The sequence below is a fragment of the Oncorhynchus tshawytscha genome, linkage group LG20, assembly GCF_018296145.1.
Source record: "Oncorhynchus tshawytscha isolate Ot180627B linkage group LG20, Otsh_v2.0, whole genome shotgun sequence".
NCBI lineage: Eukaryota > Metazoa > Chordata > Actinopteri > Salmoniformes > Salmonidae > Oncorhynchus > Oncorhynchus tshawytscha.
The window spans coordinates 26,028,621-26,054,380 of NC_056448.1; the positions used below are offsets into that span (position 1 = coordinate 26,028,621).

The window sequence follows — 25,760 nt, forward strand, 5'->3', positions numbered from 1 at the left end:
TCATGCAAACTGACAGCTCTGGCTGCTCCATGCAGACTGACAGCTCTGGCTGCTTCATGCAGACTGGCAGCTCTGGCTGCGCTGAACAGGCGGGAGACTCCGGCAGCGCTGTAGAGGAGGAAGGCTCTGGCTGCGCTGAACAGGCGGGAGACTCCTGCAGCTCTGGAGATGAGGAAAGCTCTAACAGCGCTAGATAGGCGGGAGACTCCGGCAGCGCAGGAGAGGAGAAAGGCTCCGACAGCGCTGGAGAGGCGAGGCGCACTGTAGGCCTGATGCGTGGTGCTGGTACTGGTGGTACTGGACCGAGGACACTCACAGGAAGCCTGGTGCGGGGAGCTGCTACCGGAGGGCTGGGGTGTGGAGGTGGTACTGGATAGACCGGACCGTGCAGGCGCACTGGAGCTCTTGAGCACCGAGCCTGCCCAACCTTACCTGGCTCGATGCCCACTCTAGCCTGGCCGATAGGAGGAGCTGGAATATACAGCACCGGGCTATGCACCCGCACTGGGGACACCGTGCGCACCACTGCATAACATGGTGCCTGCCCGGTCTCTCTAGCCCCCCGGTAAGCACAGGGAGTTTGCGCAAGTCTCCTACCTGGCGTAGCCATACTCCCTGTGAGCCCCCCCCCAATAATTTTTTTGGGCTGACTCCCGGGCTTCCATCCACTCTGCCATGCTAGCTCCTCATAATGCCGCCTCTCTGCTTTTGCTGCCTCCAGCTCGGCTTTGGGGCGACAATAATCTCCAGGCTGATCCCAGGGTCCTTTACCGTCCAGTTCCTCCTCCCATGTCCATTTCTCCAGGTGGTGCAACCTCTCCCACTGTAGCTGCTGCTGCTCCTGCTGCTGCTGCCTCTGTTGCCTCTTCTCCTGTGGCACCTTTGGGCGGCTACACTCCCTGGTTTAGCCCAGGGTCCTCTCCCGTCGAAGATCTCCTCCCATGTCCAGAAATCCTTCTTACGCATCTCCTCTTTGGGCTGCTCCTGCCTGTTGACACGCTGCTTGGTCCGTTTGTGGTGGGTGATTCTGTTACCGCTTTCTAGGTGTGAAGGAGAGTCGGACCAAAATGCAGCGTGTAGATTGCGATCCATGTTTAATAACAAACACTACAAAAACAATAAACGTAACGAAAACCGAAACAGCCTATACTTGTGTAACCTAACACATAGACAGGAACAAGGACACTAAGGACAATCACCCACGACAAACTCAAAGAATATGGCTGCCTAAATATGGTTCCCAATCAGAGACAATGATAAACACCTGCCTCTGATTGAGAACCACTCCAGACAGCCATAGACTTTGCTAGATAACCCCACTAGCTACAATCCCAATACATACACACCAAAACAAAACACACCACAATACAAAAACCCCATGCCACACCCTGGCCTGACCCAATACATGAAGAAAAACACAAAATACTTAGACCAGGGCGTGACAAACATCCCACGGAGCACCATTAAATCCATTATTAAAAATAATGTGTTTTGTGCATATTTTATCATTTTAGCTTTTTAGTATATAAATATTCAACTAAGATTGGTGTGGTACGATCTCATTGGTGAGACCCGGGGCCGTGCAGATTAACGGACTATACGACGCTCAGAACGAGATGGTAGAGGTAACTCAGAACGAGATGGTAGAGGTAACTGGTTAATTAGCGGCTGTTGTAAAATCGATATTCTTTGAGTTATTTTGGGAAATAGAAACTCAATAAAAACTAGTTTTCCTATGGTGCCCCAGGTTAATGAGTTAACAACGTCACAACACCTGTTTCACAGTACCTGCCGATGAAAAACATCCCCACAGCATAATGGTGTTCTCTGGGTGATGAGAGGTGTTGGGTTTGCGTCAGACATAGCGTTTTCCTTGATGGCCAAAAAGCTACATTTTTGTCTCATCTGACCAGAGTACCTTCTTCCATATGTTTGGGGAGTCTCCCACATGCCTTTTGGCAAACACCAAACGTGTTTGCTTATTTTTTCGATTAAGCATTGGCTTTTTGTGTACAGCTTAGTGGTCCTATGGACAGGTACTCCAATCTCCGCTGTGGAGCTTTGCAGCTCCTTCAGGGTTATCTTTGGTCTCTTTGTTGCCTCTCTGATTAATGCCCCCCTTGCCTGGTTCAATAGTTTTGGTGTGTGGCCTTCTCTTGGCAGGTTTGTTATGGTGCTAAATTCTTTACATTTTTTAATAATGGATTTAATGGTGCTCCGTGGGATGTTCAAAGTTTCAGAAATTTCTTTTTAACCCAACCCTGATCTGTACTTCGCCACAACTTTGTCCCTGACCTGTTTGGAGAGCTCATTGGTCTTCATGGTGCTGCGTGCTTGGTGGTGCCCCTTGATTAGTGGTGTTGCAGACTCTGGGGCCTTTCAGAAAAGGTGTATATATACTGAGATCATGTGACAGATTATGTGACACTTCGATTGCACACAGGTGGACTTTATTTTTTCTAATTATGTAACTTCTGAAGATAATTGGTTGCACCAGATCTTATTTAGGGGATTCATAGCAAAGGGGGTGAATACATATTCACACACCACTTTTCCGTTCTTTATTTTTAAGAATGTTTTGAAACAAGTAATTTTTTTCATTTCACTTCACCAATTTGGACTATTTTGTGTATGTTCATTACATGAAATCCTTTTGCAAGGCACTGTACACAGCTGTGACGATAACTGACAAGAATTATCTTGGAAGGTAAAATGGCCGTCATTTGATTGTGAGGAATTCTAGGTCGGGTGAGCAGAAGGACTTGTGTTCCTTTATGTTGTTATGATTACACCATGACTCGTTAATCATAAAGCATACACCCCCGCCCTTCCTCTTCCCAGAGAGGTGTTTAATCTCTGTCGGCACAATGTATGGAGAAGCCCAGTGGCTGAAACGATTCCGACAACGTATCCCGAGAGAACCATGTTTCCATGAAACAGAATGTTACAATCGCTATCTCTCTGGAAGGCAACCCTTGCTTCAATTTCGTCTACCTTGTTGTCAAGAGACTGGACATTGGCGAGTAGCATACTCGGAAGCGGTGGGCGATGTGCAGGTTTACGGAGCCTGACCAGGAGGCCGCTCCGTCTGCCCCTTCTGCGGCGCCGTTGTCTTGGGTCAGCTTCTGGAATTAGAGCCATTGTCCTGGGTGGTGGTCCAAACAGAGGATCCGCTTCGGGAAATCCGTAATGTTGGTAAGTTGATGTCGCTCTTACATCCAATAGTTCTTCCCAGCTGTATGTAATAAGACTTAAGATTTCCTGGGGTAACAGTGTAAGAAATAATACATAAAAAATAAAATAAATACTGCATAGTTTCCTAAGGACTCGAGGCGCCATCCTGTAACCAAATACTTTTGTATAGAATCTAATCATGTCAATCCTTCATTCTACTCATCACCATTCCACAGTGCCCACCCATTTGTGGTGCCCTGCTTAGAGTTTACTGTAGCCACTTGACTTTAGTCTTAAAGGAATGAGCTGTATAAATAAATACAGTCTAAAGAGTCTCTTAATGCACGCTGTATTTTACTGTCTAGGATCTTAAGTGATTGAGTGATTTTAATTTTAAGACTGCGAAGTTTACCGTTATATTGTTTTATATCGATCATTTTATTTTGCCATGCAGCCATCTGCAGATGAGAGCTGCACCTGCTATCGTGACAAACCTGTAGCCTACTGTACTCTTCATGGTCCCCATCGCATGTCCTCTTTTGATATATTCAACTAGATTAATCTGTTGGCCAGTATTTTTCTCTGTGGTGTAACAGTATTGTTATGGAAGTATACATTAAATGGAGTAGAATAATACGATTCTGACCCTTTGTAGTAATGGCAATCGTTCTCTGTTTTCTCTCTCTAAAATCGAGCACACAGCCATGCAATGTCCATAGACAGTTATGGGCAGTAGGATGGCCTTACTGAAGAGCTCAGTGACTTTCAACGTGGCACCGTCAAAGGATCCGACCTTTCTAACAAGTCAGTTCATTATATTTCTGCACCTGCTAGAGCTGCCCCGATCAACTGTAAGTGCGGTTATTGTGAAGTGGAAATGTCTATGAGCAACAACGGCTCAGCCGCAAAGTGGTAGGCCACACAAGCTCATAGAACGGGACCGTCGAGTGCTGTAGCGCGTAAAAATCATCTGTCCTCGGTTGCAACACGAGCAAGTTCCAAACTGCCTCTGGAAGAAACACCAGCACAAAAAACGTTCGTCGGGAGCTTCATGAAATGGGCTTCCATGGCCGACAGCTGCACACAGGCAAGTTCACCATGCGCAATGCCAAGTTTTGGCTGGAGTGGGTTAAAGCTTGCCGCCATTGGACTCTGGAAAGTGAAAACGTGTTCTCTGTAGTGATGACTCACGCTTCACCATCTGGCATTCCGACGGATGAATCTGGGTTTGGTGGATGCCAGGAGAACACTACCTGCCCCCAATGCATAGTGCCAACTGTAAAGTTTGTTGGAGGAAGTTTCGTTCCCCAGTGTCTGTGTTATAGCTTGTGTATTTGAGTGTGTGTTTCAGGAGACTGCTTCCTGAATTCTCCCCAAGCAGCTGATTGGTCGACTCCATGGCTAATTGGAGAGCTGACCCCGCCCCCTCGTCAAGACGCAGCTGTCTCCAATTACCCATTCCTTCTGAAGCTATATAAAAGCCAGTGTTCTGTTCAGAAGAGAGATTGCAGAAAGATTGATTGTGATATAGATTGCAGAGAGATCATTGCAGAATGCATTTGCTGAGAGAGCAGGCTGATGGCTGTGGGTAATTTACTGTGTTAGTTGTTGCTGGGAGCAGTTGGTATGTTCTACGTGAGTTTGTTGCTCAGTCAGACAGAGCCTATTTGATGTCCTGTGTTTCTCAGTGTGTTTGTGAAATTGTTAATATTCTGTTTCATTTGTTCCCAGGGGGTAAGGGGAACGCACCTAGGGAGTGCTTTAGGCAAGAGGTCCGCGAGCATACCTATACCCGTAGTATATTCACTGTCTTGGCACACTAGGCAAAACCTGGGCGGACCATCCCCTGTAATTTGGTTAGTGCACCAGGTGGTGATAAATTAGGTAAGTAGTGTTTAGGCAGGTAAGATAGGAGAGGGGGCTTTGATATTTACTTTCTTTGCTTTGGTTCCGTCCAGCCCCTCTTCCCCATATTACGGTGTGAAGGAATAAATTCCTAGTATACGGTCAATTCTGCCTTTTGTCATCCTTACTCGCACCTACAGTCCATACCTCTTTCACTTCACGGAGAGTTGAGTTGTAGCAGGGTGTTGCGTTACCTCTTCACAGAGGTGTGCGTAACAGATGAGGAATAATGGTCTGGGGCTGTTTTTCATGGTTCGTGCTAGGTCCCTTAGATCCAGTGAAGGGAAATCTTAACGCTACAGCATACAATGAAATTCTAGACGATTCTGTGGCAACAGTTTGGGGAAGGCCCTTTCTTGTTTCAGCATGACACTGCCCCTGTGAACAAAGCGAGGTCCATAAAGAAGTGGTTTGTCAAGATTCGCTGTGGAAGAACCTCCACAGAGCTCTGATCTCAAACTCATCGAACACCTTTATGATGAATTGGAACGCCAACAGAGAACCAGGCCTAATCCCCCAACATTGGTGCCCGACCTCACTAATGCTCTTGTGGCTGAATGGAGCAAGTCCCCACAGCCATGTTCCAACATCTAGTGGAAAGCCTTCCCAGAAGAGTGGAGGCTGTTATAGCAGCATAGGTGGGACCAACTCCATATTAATGCCCATCATTTTCAAATGAAATATGTGCCGATCAGGTGTTCACATTTCTTTTGTTCATGAAGTGTACCTTCAGTTATTAACCATTTATAAATGTAATATAAGATTAACCCTTATGTATCATGCAACCTTATTTTCAAAATGTTGCACAATTTAACAATAGTTATTTTCCTAGTTTTGGGTTTGATGCATTTGTTTTCTGTCCCAGGATTAGAAGAGGTTAGTTTTCATGATATCTTGACCCACCTTTGAAACCCTGATGCCCTGGCCAAATTTACATCCAGGTTGTTATTCAATCATCATTCCTAACATTATATCAACACACTTACCGCTTATCTGTGATAGTCCAAGTATGGTGAATGCTCTGGTGTGAAATGGTAACCGTAATACCTTTTGGTTTGTGAAATTGGAGGAGGTATCTTCTCATAACATTGAATGTTTTGGTCTTCATACCCACCATTCATTGACTGAACATGTTTAACAAAGTGTTGAGTCTTCTCTCATGTACAGTGGGGCAAAAAAGTATTTAGTCAGCCACCAATTGTGCAAGTTCTCCCACTTAAGATGAGAGGCCTGTAATTTTCATCATAGGTACACTTCAACTATGACAGACAAAATGAGATTTTTTTTCTCCAGAAAATCACATTGTAGGATTTTTAAATGAATTTATTTGCAAATTATGGTGGAAAATAAGTATTTGGTCAATAACAAAAGTTTATCTCAATACTTTGTTATATACCCTTTGTTGGCAATGACAGAGGTCAAACGTTTTCTGTAAGTCTTCACAAGGTTTTCACACACTGTTGCTGGTATTTTGGCCCATTCCTCCATGCAGATCTCCTCTAGAGCAGTGATGTTTTGGGGCTGTTGCTGGGCAACACGGACTTTCAACTCACTCCAAAGATTTTCAATGGGGTTGAGATCTGGAGACTGGCTAGGCCACTCCAGGACCTTGAAATGCTTCTTACGAAGCCACTCCTTCGTTGCCCGGGCGGTGTGTTTGGGATCATTGTCATGCTGAAAGACCCAGCCACGTTTCATCTTCAATGCCCTTGCTGATGGAAGGAGTTTTTCACTCAAAATCTCATGATACATGGCCCCATTCATTTACACGTATCAGTCGTCCTGGTCCCTTTGCAGAAAAACATCCCCAAAGCATGATGTTTCCACCCTCATGCTTCACAGTAGGTATGGTGTTCTTTGGATGCAACTCAGCATTCTTTGTCCTCCAAACACGACGAGTTGAGTTTTTACCAAAAAGTTATATTTTGGTTTCATCTGACCATATGACATTCTCTGAATCTTCTTCTGGATCATCCAAATGCTCTCTAGCGAACTTCAGACGGGCCTGGACATGTACTGGCTTAAGCAGGGGAACACGTCTGGCACTGCAGGATTTGAGTCCCTGGCAGCATTGTGTGTTACTGATGGTAGGCTTTGTTACTTTGGTCCCAGCTCTCTGCAGGTCATTCACTAGGTCCCCCCGTGTGGTTCTGGGATTTTTGCTCACCGTTCTTGTGATCATTTTGACCCCCCGGGGTGAGATCCTGCGTGGAGCCCCAGATCGAGGGAGATTATCAGTGGTCTTGTATGTCTTCCATTTCCTAATAATTGCTCCCACAGTTGATTTCTTCAAACCAAGCTGCTTACCTTGCAGATGCAGTCTTCCCAGCCTGGTGCAGGTCTACAATTTTGTTTCTGGTGTCCTTTGACAGCTCTTTGGTCTTGGCCATAGTGGAGTTTGGAGTGTGACTGTTTGAGGTTGTGGACAGGTGTCTTTTATACTGATAACAAGTTCAAACAGGTGCCATTAATACAGGTAACGAGTGGAGGACAGAGGAGCCTCTTAAAGAAGAAGTTACAGATCTGTGAGAGCCAGAAATCTTGCTTGTTTGTAGGTGACCAAATACTTATTTTCCACCATAATTGGCAAATAAATTCATTAAAAATCGTACAATGTGATTTTCTGGATTTTTTCCCCTCATTTTGTCTGTCAAGTTTGAAGTGTACCTATGATGAAAATTACAGGCCTCTCATCTTTTTATGTGGGAGAACTTGCACAATTGGTGGCTGACTAAATACTTTTTTGCTCCACTGTATGTAGTGATGAGTACTCGATACTGCCTGTAAGTTTGTCTAAGCTCTGTGTGAACTCTCAAGTCATCTATAAGTTATTTACCCACATGTATAACTGCTAAAAGTATACCTTATTTTAAAGTGACAGACCTATGAACATTTATAACTGAGTTCTCAACCTGTATAACTGCTAAAATTATACCTTTATTAAAAAATGGCAAACCACTGACCATTAACAAATGAGTTACCAACATTTATAGCTGCTGAAAAAATACCCTTATAGAAAGTGGAAACTTTCTGGCCATTTATTAAGGAGTTGAAAACATTGTATGCAGTTATAAATCTCCTCAAATATGCAATACATAGTAAGAACAAAATGTAATTTAATAGAAACATACATTGGTAAAGCAATTTTAATTGCAGTGACTCAAATATGTGGCGTATCATTGGTATAGTGAGTAGCCTAGCTAATTCAGATAAAAGGGGTGTCTTTTTAATCCCCTTTTCAACATTACAAGTCAGAATAGAAATTGACAACAGATTTAACTATTTAAATATATAGGGTCTCATGGTCCCCTTCTGTGTCTTAATCTGTTTCTTTCTTGCTGAGCATTTTTCCGTCATGAAGCCTAAGACCTTAAGAGGAATTTATGAACTTTTTGCATAGAAGCTCTAGCTACACAACTCTACTAATCATTCTCATGATTTAAACCATTTAGGCGTACTAGTTATGTTATCCACTGCTTACTAATAGTAATGATGATGAAAGTAATGATGATAATAATAGCTAGCTAGTGTATAACTTTACTTGCTAATGCTAATAGCTAGCTACCACAGATTAAAGGGGTTAGCTAGTTATAATTTGTTTTGCTAATGCACTAGTTAGCTAGCTAGTTAGTAAGTTAGCCTTAAAATTGTAACCACTAATGTGCTGACAAAGGTTAGATAACTAGCTAGCTAGTGTGCTAATCCAAAAAGCTAGCTAAACAAATTGCATGTAAATTATGTCATGTCAATGTTAGCTAGCTAGCTGAAAGCTAACGTTTGCTAGTTGGCTCGGTAGCGACGCTAACTAGCCAGCAAGCTTAATCTATTTAGCTAGTTAACATATCATGACAAAGATTATCTCGAGCTAAATCGTCTAGCAGAATTTCTATATTAATAAAATCTGTTTTAGGTTATACCTAATGCTAGCTAGCTGAGCAGCGTGCTAAATTATCTAGCAGAACTTCTGTATCCAAAAGTGAAACAAATTGCATAGAGAATTTACCCTCTCTCATTTTCATCTTGTGAATAATTTTTTGTGCAATCTCTTCTGTCTGGGTTTTGCACACTTCTCATAGCCACATCCAGCTGTATAAAGTACTTAAATATTTTTTTGTGGTATCTGTACTTTACTATTTACATTTTTGACAACTTTTACATTTACTTCACTACATTCCTAAAGGAAATAATGAACTTTATCCTCTGTATATTTTCATTGACACCCAAAAGAAATGGTCCAATTCACACACTTATCAAGAGAACGTCCTTGGTCATCCCTACTGCCTCTGATCTGGCAGACTCACTAAACACACTTGCTTTTTTATTTTATTATGTCTGATTGTTGGAGTGTGCCCTTTACTATCTGTACATATTTTAAAACAAGAAAATGGTGCCATCTGGATTGCTTAATATAAGCAATTTGAAATGATTTATACTTTTGATACCTAAGTATATTTTAGCAATTACATGTACTTCTGATACGTAAGTATTTTACTGGGTGACTTTTACTTGAATCGTTTCCTATTAAGGTATATTTACTTTTACTCAAGTGGGCACGTCCATCCTGATTCTTCACGACGCACTATCACGTCAGTGTCAACACAAAATTCTGGTCACGTTCCAGGTCGTCTTTATTTCAAGCGTGTTTCACAGATGGGCAGATCTCAGTCAGGGGAATTTCAGCGAATCACACCAATAATGACTTGAGATCTTCATATGAGGCATTAATTCCTGGAATAAATAAGTGTACCTATAAGTCATCATGGTTTCAAACTTGGGGCAAGACACATCATGGGAGTTGACCATAGTCTGAATGTCACGATCGTCGTAAGAAGCGGACCAAAATGTAGCGTGGTGTGTGTTCATGATATTTTAATTAAAGAAAGCACTGAACACTGAATACAAAACAATAAACGAAAAAACGACCGTGAAGCTATAAGAACTGTGCTGACACAAGCAACTGACATAGACATAGACAATCACCCACAACCCACAATGACAAAACAGGCTACCTAAATATGGTTCCCAATCAGAGACAACGACAAACACCTGCCTCTGATTGAGAACCATATCAGGCCAAACACAGAAACAGACAAACTAGACATCCAACATAGAATGCCCACTCAGATCACACCCTGACCAAACAAAACATATAAACATACAAAGCAAACTATGATCAGGGTGTGACACTGAAAACCAACCATTTCTGTTCCTGGGACAGAACAACAATGGATCACACCCAAAAGTGAGAAAATAACTATTGTTTAACCATTGAAAATAAGGTTGCATGATGATACATAAGGGTTCAATATTATATGCATATCTAAGTGCATTTAAAAATGATTCATAGTAAGGGGTAAATAGAGGCTCACTATTTGGTAAGCACTATTTTGACCAATTTGTTAACTCATGTATTAATGGTTTATAATGCATTTAATAATATGAATTAACAGTTCATGTATTTACAAACCCTTTATAAACCCGTCACAAATGGAACCTTATTGTAAAGTGTTAATGGGTAGGGTTTGGGTTAAGTGCTGGTCAGTATGGTGAAGATGGGAGTGTCTTTGAAGTGTATTTCTTTGCTTGTATATGTGGGGGAGTGGGGGCTTAAGGGTAGGCCTTGTCAAAGAGGTGGAGCCTTAGGAGGGACTGAAAAATAGTGATGGACTCCGAGTCACGGATGGCTGGAGGGAGGGAGTTCCAGAGCCTAGGGGCAACCCTGGAGAAGGCCTTGTCACTGAAGCTCTGGAGCTTCGACCTGGGGATGACAAGGTGGCCTGCTGTGGTGGAACGGAGTGCACGTGTGGGTTGGTAGGGGAAAAGGTCTGAGAGGTAGGTCAGAAGGAGAATCAATGCGTTGGGAGCCAGTGGAGGACAGGGGTGATGTGCTGCCAGGACTCAGGCAGCAGAGTTTTGTAGTGACACCCACCTCTCCCATGGCACAGTGTCCCTGTACCTACGCCCTGTCCCATGCAACAGGAGCTTGCTGGTAAAGCTAAACCCACTGGGCTGGGTTCCTTTGCTGCTAACCTTCACAACATGGAGTAGTGCTACATCTGGACTTGAACTCTAATTTAGTTGAGTCGACAGACACCCATGCACTGTGCCATTCCATGCAGGTTTACTGAACAGACCTCTCCATCAACAAAAAAAAAGTTACAGAAATCTGTATCTGTCACTTATGTACTTAAATTCCATGCATTTATATGTTTTGATATGAAACCTGCACACAGTTGCCTGATGTATTCCAATATGATTGACATTTAGGTTACCTAACCAAAAAGGACTATGAGCAGGGATCATCAACTAGATTCAGCCCCGGGCTGATTTGTTTTCTTGACCTTATGGTCAGGGGGAGGAAAAAATAATTATAAATAATCTGTAGACTACAAATTGACCTGCAAGCCCAAACAGATATAATATTTGACCCAAAAATAATAATTTAAAATCTTGCTTACATTTGTATATGATCACATGCTGTATCTCTATGTGTGGGAATAATTTGCAACAGATTTCCCACATTAAAATCACTTGGAGCTGATTTACTGGTGTTTTCGATCTTTTATGTCCAACAATTAAAAATTTAAAAAAGATAATTGCTCAGAAAATTTGCGGGGTCAAATAAAATCACTGGCATTTGGGGAACCTTGACTTAGAGGCTGTCAGGTACCACTAGGGCTTAACTTAAATTTCTCTGCATAGTTATAGAATTACCCTTCTGTAGAAACATGGAGTGCATGCAATATTCTTATGAAGAAAGTGTGATTTTCCTGCCTCTCTAGCATGCCAATACTACACCTACAGTAGAGGTTTGCTCAAATTGTAGTATTCCACACTCTTGAGTTATTCTGGCAATACAGCCTTGACCTTTTCTAGTCCAGACTCAGTGTTTATAGGATACTTGACTCTTCTCTTTTTTTGTCCCGAGCCCAAACCCAATCGGTTCTCATATGCGGTTTACAGTTTGTAAAGTGTAAAAATATGTTGGTATGATTTTTGTACTTTTTAGTCTTACTTTTAGTCTTTAGTCTTTTTTCTATTCAAATGAGACTGTTGTCGTTTTCTGAAACAGAAATGTAAGAAAATATAAGAAATATGATTGGAATGTGAAGAATGTATCTCATATTTTAGGATAGCAATAAAAACCTGAAACCCTTTATTAGTATGTCTTCCGGTCATGATCGTTGCCACTCATCAACTGTCACCTCCGTCAACGGTGTCAACTTCGTTATTGATTGCTAACCTAATTTTTGTCAATGTTCTGACAAAATATGCCAATCACTGTTCTGCAGTATATGCATGAACTATTAAAGTGTTTGCTGTGCTAGACAGGGATAATCTTTACTATATAAAAGTTGTTTTATGTTCTGAATTAATGAGTCCAATAGTAGGTTAGACATTTGTTTTTCGGCTCTGCAGCAGTCAATCATGGCCATGGAGGCCTGGTTAGATGAATAATTGACCTATTATAGAGTTACAGATCGCTTCTGTTCATTCCATGTATAATGTTCCCACGGCTGCCAGTATTTGATGGAATTTTCACAATGTTTTATGTGTGAAACCGATGCAGCATAATTAATATATGGATAGACATGCAATTGACAATAAACATGTCTGTCAAGCAGTCATCAAGCAGCCATAGGAGTGTGTTCAGATCTGTGGTGCCGGTGTGCTGTGTTGTTCAGTCAGACTTACTGGAAATGATGATGATGGTATGTGCCTATACTTCCTTGAGGTAATAAGGTGCTCATGCCAGTAAAAAATCTGACACCACCCAAACAGTTGTGCGCGTGTGTACAACTATGCACGTAAAGCTTACATTGGCCACAATGTCAGTCATAACAGGTATCAAAATTGTTTTTATAAAATGTGCATCTGCATTACAAGATTTGTTCTCAGAAGCATTGAATATATGGATTTGAAAATAAGAAAATATAAGGAATATAATTGGAATGTGAAGCATGTATATTAAACGTTAGGATAGCATTACAAACCTAAAACCCTTTAATTGTATGTCTTCCGGTCATGATTGTTGTCACTCCTGAACTGTTGTTTGCTAATGGTGTTTTAACATTTGACGACACAAACCCAACAAGTGGCTGTGTCTTTCCTTGTTTAACTGGGGTTTGGAAAATCCCCAAGAATCTACCTGGAATTGTGTGCATTGTCAGTTGACATATTGACAGTGGTGGAAAAAGTTTCATGCTTGTGTAAAAGTAAAGTTATGTTAATAGCAAACGACTCAAGTAAAAGTGAAAGTCACCCAGCAAAATACTACTAGAGTAAAAGTCTAAAAGTATTTGGTTTTAAATAGACTTAAGTATCAAAAGTAAATGTGATTGCTAAAATATACTTAAGTATCAAAAGTCCAAGTAAAAGTATAAATAATTTCTAATTCCTTATATTAAGCACAATGCTCTTGTTTATTTAATTTACAGATAGCCAGGGGCACACTACAACACTTAGACATAATTTACAAACAAAGCATTTTTGTGGGTCTGCCAGATTAGAGGTTGTAGGGATGACCTGGGATGTTCCCTTGATAAGTGTGTGAATTTGACCAGTTCCCTGTCCTTGTTCGGGCGGTGCTCGGCGGTCGACGTCACCGGTCTTCTAGCCATCATTGATCCATTTTTCATTTTCCATTGGTTTTGTCTTGTCTTCCTACACACCTGGTTTCAATCCCATTCATTACCTGTTGTGTATTTAACCCTCTGTTTCCCCTCATGTCTTTGTTTGTATTTCAGTGTTGTATATCTTTTTGTATTGGTGCGTGTCGGGTCTGTTACGTTCCCCAGATTATGTGTTGTAGTTTGTGTATTTACATGTGTTTATTTCAGGAAATGGCTTCCTGAAATCCCTCAAGCAGCTGATTGGTCGACTCCAGGGCTAATTGGAGAGCTGACCCCGCCCCCTCGTCAAGACGCAGCTGTCTCCAATTACCCATTCCTTCTGACACTATATAAAAGCCAGTGTTCTGTTCAGGAGATTTTCTTTTTGCTAGAGAGATTTGCTGGGAGGTCATTGTAGAGATTGTGATAGAGGTTGATTTTGCTGGGAGTACATTGCTGAGTTTGTTGCTCAGAAAGAGCTTATTTGATGTCCTTTGTTTCTTAGTTTGTTTGTGAAATAGTTTAATATTCTGTTTCATTTGTTCCCAGGGGGGAAAGGGGAAGGCACCTAGGGAGTGCTTAGGCAAGAGGCCCGCGGGCATACATATACCCGTAGCATATTCGCTGTCTAGACACACTAGGTAAGACCTGGGCGGACCACCCCTTGTATTTTGGTTAGGGCACCAGGTGGTGCTAAATTAGGTAAGTAGTGGGTAGGCAGGTAAGATAGGAGAGGGGGGCTTTGAGATTTACTTTCTTTGCTTTGGTTCCGTCCAGCCCCTTTTCCCCATATTACCATGTAAAGGAATAAAGTCCTTGTAAACGGTACCACATTCTGCCTGTTGTCATTCTTACTTGCACCTACAGTCCATACCTTTTTCGCTTCACGGAGAGTTTAGTTGTAGCAGGGTGTTGCGTTCCCTCTTCATAGAGGCGTGCGTAACAGGGTCCTCGTACCCATTTTTGTTATTTGTTACATTTAGTATTTGGAGTATGTTTCGTTCATTGTTTAAGATTGTTTGGAGTTATTAAATAACTCCATTACACTCAGTTTGATTCTCCTGCGCCTGACTTCCCTGCCAACTATAACACACGACTCTGACAGTTCTGCTAAGCAATCAAAATGTAATGAGTACTTTTGGGAGTCAGGGAAAATGTATGGAGTAAAAAGTACATTATTTTCTTTAAAAATGTAGTGAAGTAAAAGTTGTCAAATATAAATAGTAAAGTACAGATATCCCAAAAAAACTACTTAAGTTGTACTTTAAGGTATTTTTACACCTATGCATATTGATGGAGAAACTCGAACGTTCATGTGAATTGATAACATGTGCCTCAGACAGTGAGTGATGTTGTGACACTGTTTGTCTTCAAACACAACAGGTGGCTGTCTTTCCTTGTTTAACTGGGGTTTTGCAAATATCCTCAACAAATCTCACAACAGAGTTGACTGACTTCTTGGCATAGTGCATTTAGTTTTCATATTGAGGGAGAAACTTGAACGTTCATGTGATTTGATAACAGGTGCCTCAGTCCTTAAGTGTGTGTGTATGCATGTGCGTGTGTCTTGTAAATTCAGTCAATGCTTTGTATTCACACTACAATGCCAACCCAGGCCTTGCTAAGGCCTGCATATAAGATAATCTGCACAGTGACTTTGTGTACAGGTACATGCTTATGTACAGTATCAGTGTTACAGGTATACAATTACTGAAGATGCTGGGAGACATAATAGACAGACACATTTTCGTCTTTTGAAATGTAACCCCCATATGGTATTGTTAACCAGTGCGACTGGTAAAGTAACTAAGTTTTATGAAGTAGCAGGTTGAAGCTGCAGTGCCACATATTTTAACTAATACATGTATCGTCAACGTTTTTAAGACCAGGTATTTTATTTGGTTTAGTCGGTGCAATTGAGAGTTTCATAGACCATAATTATCTGTACCTTCCCCTCAAAGCTCGGAACAGATAATTATAGTTATTGGAAATACTGTGCACTTAACATTTTTACAGTGAGACTATTTTTTCTTTTGACAACATGCCACTGTTGAGCAATTCAGTAAACAAGATAGATGGGATTATGGTTGTTGTTAAATTATGTAACCACCAGTAGTTAACTGGTTCTGCATGAGAGCGTCTGCAAAGCATTCTAAATGTTCACCCGAACAACACAAATCACCCACACACCATTAGCATCATTGGGTGCAAAACAACAGGGAAGGTAGGCACGCAATCAAATCAAAGACTGGGATTGTAGACAAGTGCATTGCACTGTCAACAATGTTAATTTTTAAAGGCAATTTTCCTGAAGTTCTCGCAGATTGCATTCACGGTAAATGCCGCTGATTTCAGCTCCAGCGTGAGTTACCTTTAAAAGTAATGTGCAATGCTTGTTTGACATTTGTTTGACATTATGCTGCATTGTTAGGAGCTAGTAACATAAGCATTTCGCTGCACCCGCTATAACATCTGCTAAACTGTGTACCCGACCAGTAAACTTGGATTTATTTTAGACAATGCCTCACTATGTCAGAAAAAATACAACAAACAGGAGAAAGGTGGATTAATTACAATCCTGATGACAAGATGATTGCTTAGGTCTTTTGAGTGTCAGCTGACGTGTTTTTAGTTTTTTTTTTTAGGACTATTCTTTCTTGATTCTCTTCCTCTTCAGTCAGGGATAACTTGTGTTTATGGCTATAGCAGCCTGTTAAAGGCTTATTCTTCTGTGATAGTTATTGCTTCAGTGGGTGTTGGCAGTGCACTTATACATTTCCAGTAAAATAAGCTCTGTGGAGTTACACATCTGACAAAACAAGCTCCGGTCCAAAGTCAATAGAACGGTGCTGTAGTACACACATCAATGTGTTTCTGAGGAATATAGGTGGCATCGGGTTTCTCACTGACACTTCCTGCTATTTCATATTTGTGTTCCAACCACAAGCAATACACTCTCGCTGATCGTTCTGACGTTCCACTTTGCTTAAGGTTTTGCCTATGCATAATGAGTTGATATAGTTGTTAGATTATGCCATGTTTGTACAATACTACAGTTGAAGTCGGAAGTTTACACACACTTATTTTGGAGTCATTAAAACATGTTTTTCAACCACTCCACAAATTTCTTGTTAACAAACTATAGTTTTGGCAAGTCGGTTAGGACATCTACTTCATGCATGACACAAGTAATATTTCCAACAATTGTTTACAGACAGATTATTTCACTTATAATTCACTGTATCACAATTCCAGTGGGTCAGAAGTTTACATACACTAAGTTGACTGTGCCTTTAAACAGCTAAGAAAATTCCCCAAAATTATGTCATAGCTTTAGTTGCTTCTGATAGGCTAATTGACATCATTTGAGTCAATTGGAGGTGTACTTGTGGATGTATTTCAAGGCCTACCTTCAAACTCAGTGCCTCTTTGCTTGACATAATGGGAAAATCAAAAGAAATCAGCCAAGACCTCAGAAAAAAAATTGTAGACCACAAGTCTGGTTCATCCTTGGGAGCAATTTCCAAACACCTGAATGTACCACGTTTATCTGTACAAACAATAGTATGCAAGTATAAACACCATGGGACCACGCAGCCGTCGTACCACTCAGGAAGGAGATGCATTCTGTCTCCTAGAGATGAACGTACTTTGGTGCGAAAAGTGCAAATCAATCCCAGAACAACAGCAAAGGACCTTGTGAAGATGCTGGAGGAAACAGGTAAAAAAGTATCTATATCCACAGTAAAACGAGTCCTATCTTGACATAACCTGAAAAGCCACCCAGCAAGGAAGGCCACTGTTCCAAAACCGCCATATAAAAGCCAGACTACGGTTTGAAACTGCACATGAGGACAAAGATTGTACTTTTTGGAGAAATGTCCTCTGGTCTGATGAAAAGAAATTGAACTATTTGGCCATAATGACCATTGTTATGTTTGGAGGAAAAAGGGGGAGGCTTGCAAGCCGAAGAACACCATCCCAACCGTGAAGAACAGGGATGGCAGCATCATGTTGTGGGGGTGCTTTGCTGCAGGAGGGACTGGTGCACTTCACCAAATAGATGGCCTCATGAGGCAGGAAAAGTTTGTGGATATATTGAAGCAACAGCTCAAGACATCAGTCAGGACGTTAAAGCTTGGTTGCAAATGGGTCTTCCAAATGGACAATGACCACAAGCATACTTCCAATGTTGTGGCAAAATGATTTAAGGACAACAAAGTCAAGGCTTTGGAGTGGTCATCACAAAGCCCTGACCTCAATCCCATAAAATATTTGTGGGCATAACAGAAAAAGCTCTGTCAGGAGGAATGGGCCAAAATTCACCCATCTTATTGTGGGAAGCTTGTGGAAGGCTACCAAAAATGTTTGACCCAAGTTAAACAATTTAAAGGCAGTGCTACCAAATACTAATTGAGTGTATGTAAACTTCTGACCCACTGGGAATGTGATGAAAAAAATGAAAACTGAAATAAATCATTCTCTCAACTATTATTCTGACATTTCACGTTCTTAAAATAAAGTGGTGACCCTCACTGACCCTAGACAGGGAATTTTTACTCAGATTAAATGTCAGGGATTGTGAAAAAATGAGTTTTTAAATGTATTTGGCTAAGGTGTATGTAAACTTTTGACTTCAACTGTATGTAAATATTAGGAGGAAATGATAGACAATTCTGGAGTCATTCGATAAAACATCTGAATGTTTATTGTGTGAAAAATGTGTAAACTTGAAAAGGATTAAAATAATCCAACATTACTCATGGTAAAATAAGAATAGGAAGAAGATATGATATATATATATATATATATATATATATATATATATATATATATATATATATAAAAAATATTCACAAATTCAGAATAATATATAATTGTTTCTCCTCAAAAATAGCAGGTAGCCTTGTGGTTAGAGCGTTGGACTAGTAACAAAAAGGTTGCAAGATCGAATCCCTGAGCTGACAAGGTAGAAATCTGTCGTTCTGCCCCTGAACAAGGCAGTTAACCCACTGTTCCTAGGCTGTCATTGAAAATAAGAATTTGTGGCATAACAACAAGAATGACTGGCATAACAACAACTCTCAACAATTCTTTAAAAAAAATTTACAAGTCACAAATCCCAACAAAATGACAAGTAAGAACTCAATAGAATGTCCCTTTGCTGTGTAGTAAACTTTTGTCATTAGTTTCAATCTTTTTTACTGTCATTATCAGGCGACATTTCTTTTCTTCTCGATGCTACTCGCTGAGATGAAGGGCATTTCTTTTCTTCTCGATGCTACTCGCTGAGATGAAGGGCATTTCTTTTCTTCTCGATGCTAATCGCTGAGATGAAGGGCATTTCTTTTCTTCTCGATGCTACTCGCTGAGATGAAGGGCATTTCTTTTCTTCTCGATGCTACTCGCTGAGATGAAGGGCATTTCTTTTCTTCTCGATGCTACTCGCTGAGATGAAGGGCATTTTTTTTTCACTCCAGTGCACAATACATTGTGAGCAAGCTTCAAATGATAAAAATACAGAAGATTAAAGGACTAAATTCATATTCTGAAGTACTTAAAAAAGTTAGTCAACAGTAGTGCTACATTGTCTCTTGATTTTGAACAGTAATGAGGGCTTTTTAAGTGTCCAATGTCATGTTGACATTTAACAGCTTTTTGTCCAGAGTGCATCATATTTTATATTAATTAGCAGGTTGTTGTCCTGCTGTTCCATTCTATTCATGAGGAGCTTGAGATGAGCCTCTTTAACTTCATTAACTCCTCAGGTGTCAGTGGCACCAGAGAGGGAAATGAGGGGTTCTCCACCCTTCCCAGTGATGTGCCTGGACAATAGCCCGGGGATGTGTGGCGTACACTATCCTGCTCCAGAGCCTGGCTGCTGGGGTAGATATTTAAGGGAATTGGCTGGGCTCTATCCCATAGATCCTGGGGGTACATGAGTTTTGTGTGGTAGGGCCTCCTTGTGTCCTCCCGGTGATCCAATTTCCAGCTGTCCGGGTTACGGACGATGCTCCCTGATGGCCGAGGCTTGTAGCTGGAGAACTGGTAGGGCGCCATGGGGCGGCAGTGACTGGTACTAGGGGAGGTGGTGGTGGTGGGCCTAGGCAGGTTCCTGTGCCTCTCCAGACTCCTCTCTCTCAGATCCCCAGAACCCCTGTCCTGGTCTTTGTGATGGTTGTGGAAGACCTGGTCAGCATGTGTAGCAATGGTGGGAGAGGTGTCAGACAAGGCCTGTGCCCTTTCCCTCTCCCTGGGCTCTGAGCCTGGGGTCTGGCCCATGGTTGGATCCTGCAGCGATAGATCCCCAGGCCGGGTGCCAGCAGGCCCACACAGCAGAACTCCTTTTACCCAGTCATGGAGCATCGCCAGCGGGATCTGAATCTCCATCCTTCCCTCTGTCCCTCTGGGGGTACTGCGCAGAGCGTGACTACAATTGAGAGGCCCTGGACTGTGCTTGGGGCTTTCCCCTCTCCACTCCCCCCTGGGCCAATCTGGGTACTCCCTCTTCTGGAGTTTGGGGACGTGAATCATGGAGGGGGCACTATCCCTGCAACTCTGCAGCGGAGAGGGGACGGGGGACTCTTTCTTCATGCCTGGGCTGGAGGCTGAGGTCGGGCTGCGGGAGTAGTCGTCTCTGGTCGCTAAGGGGTAGAGGTGGGTTTTCCCCAGGGGCACCTCTCCCTCCGGCGTCTCACTGCCCTCACCTTTAACCAGCCCCTTGGCGGGGTACAGAGGTGAGACCGTATTCAAGAACCTTGGGGAGATGTTGGAGGGAGGAGGGGCGAAGGATGAAGCAGGGTGACCGTCTGACTCCTGACCAGCCTTCTTGTGACTGAGGTTGAGTGGCTCAGTCCAGCCTGAGGAGTCCTTGTACTGGTTGGCCAGGAAGCGTAGGTGCTCCAGAGGCTGCTTGGCCCTCTCTGTCTGTCCTTGAGGGGAGGGGAGGCTGCTGGGGGTCAGAGGTGGGTGGACATAGGGGAGCAGATCTGGGTGGACGGGGTGGACAGGGTGGTGGTAGTACTGACTGTAGTGCACAGGCATAGGGATAATCCTCACTCTGGAGTCTGTCAGATAGTTATGGGGCTTCTGAGAGAACAGAACAACAATGAGTTAGTCAATTCATTTAAATGTGTGTGCGTGTGTCTTTGTGTCTTCATCGGTGTATTAGTGCTTGTCACGGTGTGTGCGTACATGCTAGTGTGCGTGTGTGTATGTATGTTTGCTTGTTAGTGTACAGTACCTGGTGCAGGGATGTCTGTAGAGCTCCGTAAGTCATGCTACGCTTGGCTGTCCTGGGGCACTCGTCCTGCTCACTGAGCCTACTGTAATGTAAACGCTTCTGCTGGCATTGTGGCAGTACCTCCATGTAGTCTTCTCCTCTTACATGACACTCATATGGCAGAAGCAGCCTAAGGAAACATGAAGAACATTTATAGATACTGAACCGATTTACACAAACCACACGTACACTTAACGTACTTGCATTATCTGTGTCAAAGTCATGCAAAGATATGCAAGCATCCACCGTTATGCGCAATTACACAGGTATATGCAGACAAACACTCCAGCACACACGCGAGCACAGACACGCTTGTATAATATGTTTGCTCTGACTTACTTCTCGTAGTGTCTACGGGTGCAGGTGGCTGCACTGGTACTTCTGGGGTTTCCTCCCAGGGTGTTGTATACTTGCTTCCACATCTGCTGGGCCGTCACCTGGGAAAGATTCAGGATTATTTCAACACCATTGTATTCTGTATGTAACATAGACATACATGAAATGTGATGCCATACATTACAAGTTTTAACAACATCCAAACAGGTATAATAAACCATCTAACCACATGCACAGATGTATAATAGACTAGTTTAATAATACACTTCTTTCTCTAGTCGATATCATTAATTAAGTTGTTGTTATAACTCTTGATAAAGAGTGGTTTGACTCTTATCCCTCCAAACTTGTCAAGGAGAGATCATGTTGCATCAAAACCTTGATAGGAATGCCAGTCTAGCAGCCTGTCAATGTAGCAGCTACCAAAGTGCTATAAACCATACTGCCTATCTGTATCATATGACACTAGGAATGTCTCCCTGCCACTGCTACAGTCATTTGAGATTGTTTCTTGAAACAAATAAAAGCAGTAACTTCCGTGAGAAAGAAATGGATCTTTGACACAGACACAAATGGTTTACTAAATAAATATATATATTACATTTCCTGCTCAGACATAAGGTTAAGGGTGCTATTTAAGTGACAGGAGGATAGTTTACTTTACATAAAAATTAACATGATTTTCTGTTGAATCTGTGATTTGACTTGAAATATGAATTGTTCTCACCTATTTTAATCAGAAACCAAGAGTGCACAACAACATCCCACTTAAACATAATAAATATTAGAAATGTTATTGTTATTTTACCTGGTGGTAGCCACCCAAGCTTTTCACAGTCTTGTACATCATGAACAGACCGACTAGAAATATAGAAACAATAAACAAAATATCAGCTGTACATCCAGTCTGAGAGATCTCAACAATTACTGTGTATGCGCGTGCTAGCACTGTATGTGTGTGTGTGTGTGTGGGAGTGTGTGTTTGTTTTCTGCAGTACAGTATACTCACTCTGTTTGAAGCCCAGGTGTGGTATTTTCTCTATGGGTGTATTTCTCTTCTTCATGTACAGATGGAGGTCTTTGAGGAAGGTCTCCTCTCCCATCTCTTCGCCCTGTTCTGAGGGTCTCTCATCCTGGTTCTTTCCATGGGCCATTTTTTTCTGCCTGAGAACAAACACACAATATACACACAACATTACTGCAATGTTTACACAACATACTGAAGAAGACGACAGCATCATGTGGTTCATTCATCATTGACATTCATAGTTTAAAAAATGTATCGTAGCCTAACAGTATTTTACACAATAATCACTCACACATTAGCAACATACTGTACAGTATTTACAATGCACATTCAACATTTTGACTGAGGCTTCCCTACAAATCAAACAATGAGTTTGACTGATGAGCCGACACATAAAACCACTTTGACTACTGTACGCATTTCAACCCGTCTTCAATTGACAGTTGATTTACAGTAACCGTGTTCCAAAATAGAACTGATAACTAAATATCACCACAACCCTGTTCTCAACACAATGTGTGACTGATCACGGTTAAACATGCCTACTGATCGAACTCAACCATGTGTTTGTCCCTGTCAACACCCAGGCTGTCACAACTGGCAAACTGTTCTGTGTTGTGTCCTATTGGAGAGGACAGATCAATCATATACTAGGGCTGCATTCAGTGAGGTGATGCGTTCACAACAATACAGATAGAAATGCAACATAAAAACCCAACATTATCTCATATTCTGCTAAATGGATAATCATGTTATACACAATACTTTTTCATCTGAATGTTGGGTAACATTTCACCCTTCTAAAAGGGATAAATTATCATTGGATAAATGACATATGTGCCCTGCCGAGCTATGAGATTGGAGAGTGGAGGAGAGTCAGAGACAGAATATGGCACACTCTCACATCTGTGTGCCACTTTATTACACAACATTTAATTGAGATACAGATTCTGCACAATATATTGTATCTCTTGTATCTGTCATGTTTTTCATATGCTGATCCAGACTGTACAGAATCTACTATAAATCTCTATGAGAGATATGTCTGTTTTATAGATTCTATTGAGGCCCTCTTTCATTGTCTACTTCTTATACAGTGCCTTGCGAAAGTATTCGGCCCCCTTGAACTTTGCGACATTTTGCCACATTTCAGGCTTCAAACAAAAAGATATAAAACTGTATTTTTTTGTGAAGAATCAACAACAAGTGGGACACAATCATGAAGTGGAACGACATTTATTGAATATTTCAAATTTTTTTAACAAATCAAAAACTGAAAAATTGGGCTGGCAAAATTATTCAGCCCCTTTACTTTCAGTGCAGCAAACTCTCTCCAGAAGTTCAGTGAGGATCTCTGAATGATCCAATGTTGACCTAAATGACTAATGATGATAAATACAATCCACCTGTGTTTAATCAAGTCTCCGTATAAATGCACCTGCACTGTGATAGTCTCAGAGGTCCGTTAAAAGCGCAGAGAGCATCATGAAGAACAAGGAACACACCAGGCAGGTCCGAGATACTGTTGTGAAGAAGTTTAAAGCCGGATTTGGACACAAAAAGATTTCCCAAGCTTTAAACATCCCAAGGAGCACTGTGCAAGCGATAATATTGAAATGGAAGGAGTATCAGACCACTGCAAATCTACCAAGACCTGGCCGTCCCTCTAAACTTTCAGCTCATACAAGGAGAAGACTGATCAGAGATGCAGCCAAGAGGCCCATGATCACTCTGGATGAACTGCAGAGATCTACAGCTGAGGTGGGAGACTCTGTCCGTAGGACAACAATCAGTCGTATATTGCACAAATCTGGCCATTATGGAAGAGTGGCAAGAAGAAAGCCATTTCTTAAAGATATCCATAAAAAGTGTTGTTTAAAGTTTGCCACAAGCCACCTGGGAGACACACCAAACATGTGGAAGAAGGTGCTCTGGTCAGATGAAACCAAAATTGAACTTTTTGGCAACAATGCAAAACGTTATGTTTGGCGTAAAAGCAACACAGCTCATCACCCTGAACACACCATCCCCACTGTCAAACATGGTGGTGGCAGCATCATGGTTTGGGCCTGCTTTTCTTCAGCAGGGACAGGGAAGATGGTTAAAATTGATGGGAAGATGGATGGAGCCAAATACAGGACCATTCTGGAAGAAAACCTGATGGAGTCTGCAAAAGACCTGAGACTGGGACAGAGATTTGTCTTCCAACAAGACAATGATCCAAAACATAAAGCAAAATCTTCTATGGAATGGTTAAAAAATAAACATATCCAGGTGTTAGAATGGCCAAGTCAAAGTCCAGACCTGAATCCAATCGAGAATCTGTGGAAAGAACTGAAAACTGCTGTTCACAAATGCTCTCCATCCAACCTCACTGAGCTCGAGCTGTTTTGCAAGGAGGAATGGGAAAAAATGTCAGTCTCTCGATTTGCAAAACTGATAGAGACATACCCCAAGCGACTTACAGCTGTAATCGCAGCAAAAGGTGGCGCTACAAAGTATTAACTTCAGGGGGCTGAATAATTTTGCACGCCCAATTTTTCAGTTTTTGATTTGTTAAAAAAGTTTGAAATATCCAATAAATGCCGTTCCACTTCATGATTGTGTCCCACATGTTGTTGATTCTTCACAAAAAAATACAGTTTTATATCTTTATGTTTGAAGCCTGAAATGTGTCAAAAGGTCGCAAAGTTCAAGGGGCCGAATACTTTCACAAGGCACTGTATGTGAATTAAATGTTTAAATATTTAGTTTGTTTTATTATTTCATGAACGTTTAATTCACATATTTTATGCAAAAGGACCTTAAAGATCAACCACCAAAGAGGCAGTACACAAAGTATGAAAATATGGCCCATTTCATCACACTGTGAAACTGTTTTCAGTGTTTCTTGCAAAGTGAAGTTAATTATGACAGATTTTTCAGTTTCACCCTGTGTTGCTGAATAGAACCACAAACGGCAATTGGTTTCCGAGGCACCCAGGTAGAGAGTAAGCATCTAGACTGACACAATCGCCTGTGTGTTGACATACAGCGCATTTGGAAAGTATTCAGACCTCTCAACTTTTTCCACATTTTGTTACATTACAGCATTATTCTAAAATTAATAAAATAGTTTTTTCCCCCGCATCAATCTACACACAATACCCCATAATGACAAAGCAAAAACTGGTTTTTAGAAATGTTTGCAAATTGATATATATAAAAATAAATACCTTATTTACACAAGTATTCAGACCCTTTGTTATGAGACTCGAAAAAATGGAGCTCAGGTATATCCTGTAACCATTGATCATCCTTGAGATGTTTCTATAACTTTATTGGAGTCCACCTGTGGTAAATTTAATTGATTGGACATTCGGAAAGGCACACACCTGTCAATATAAGGTCCCACAGGTGACAGAGCAAAAACCAAGCCATGAGG

General features: G+C 41.6%; 1 protein-coding gene across 2 annotated transcripts in view; it reads right to left on the reverse strand.

The window, feature by feature from the left end:
- Window positions 1-18,900: 18,900 nt before the first annotated feature.
- The window catches only part of LOC112220348 (AT-rich interactive domain-containing protein 5A-like), a 41,434-nt gene continuing 34,574 nt past the window's right edge, over window positions 18,901-25,760 (reverse strand). For both annotated transcript variants that reach the window (XM_024382179.2, XM_024382178.2), the window contains 5 exons: window positions 22,319-22,473; window positions 22,118-22,170; window positions 21,313-21,410; window positions 20,935-21,103; window positions 18,901-20,780 (listed from right to left, as the gene is read on the reverse strand). In XM_024382179.2, the coding sequence (XP_024237947.1) occupies window positions 19,413-20,780; window positions 20,935-21,103; window positions 21,313-21,410; window positions 22,118-22,170; window positions 22,319-22,463 (1,833 nt within the window). In that variant the 5' untranslated portion in view covers window positions 22,464-22,473 and the 3' untranslated portion in view covers window positions 18,901-19,412. The remainder of the gene's footprint in view (window positions 20,781-20,934; window positions 21,104-21,312; window positions 21,411-22,117; window positions 22,171-22,318; window positions 22,474-25,760) is intronic.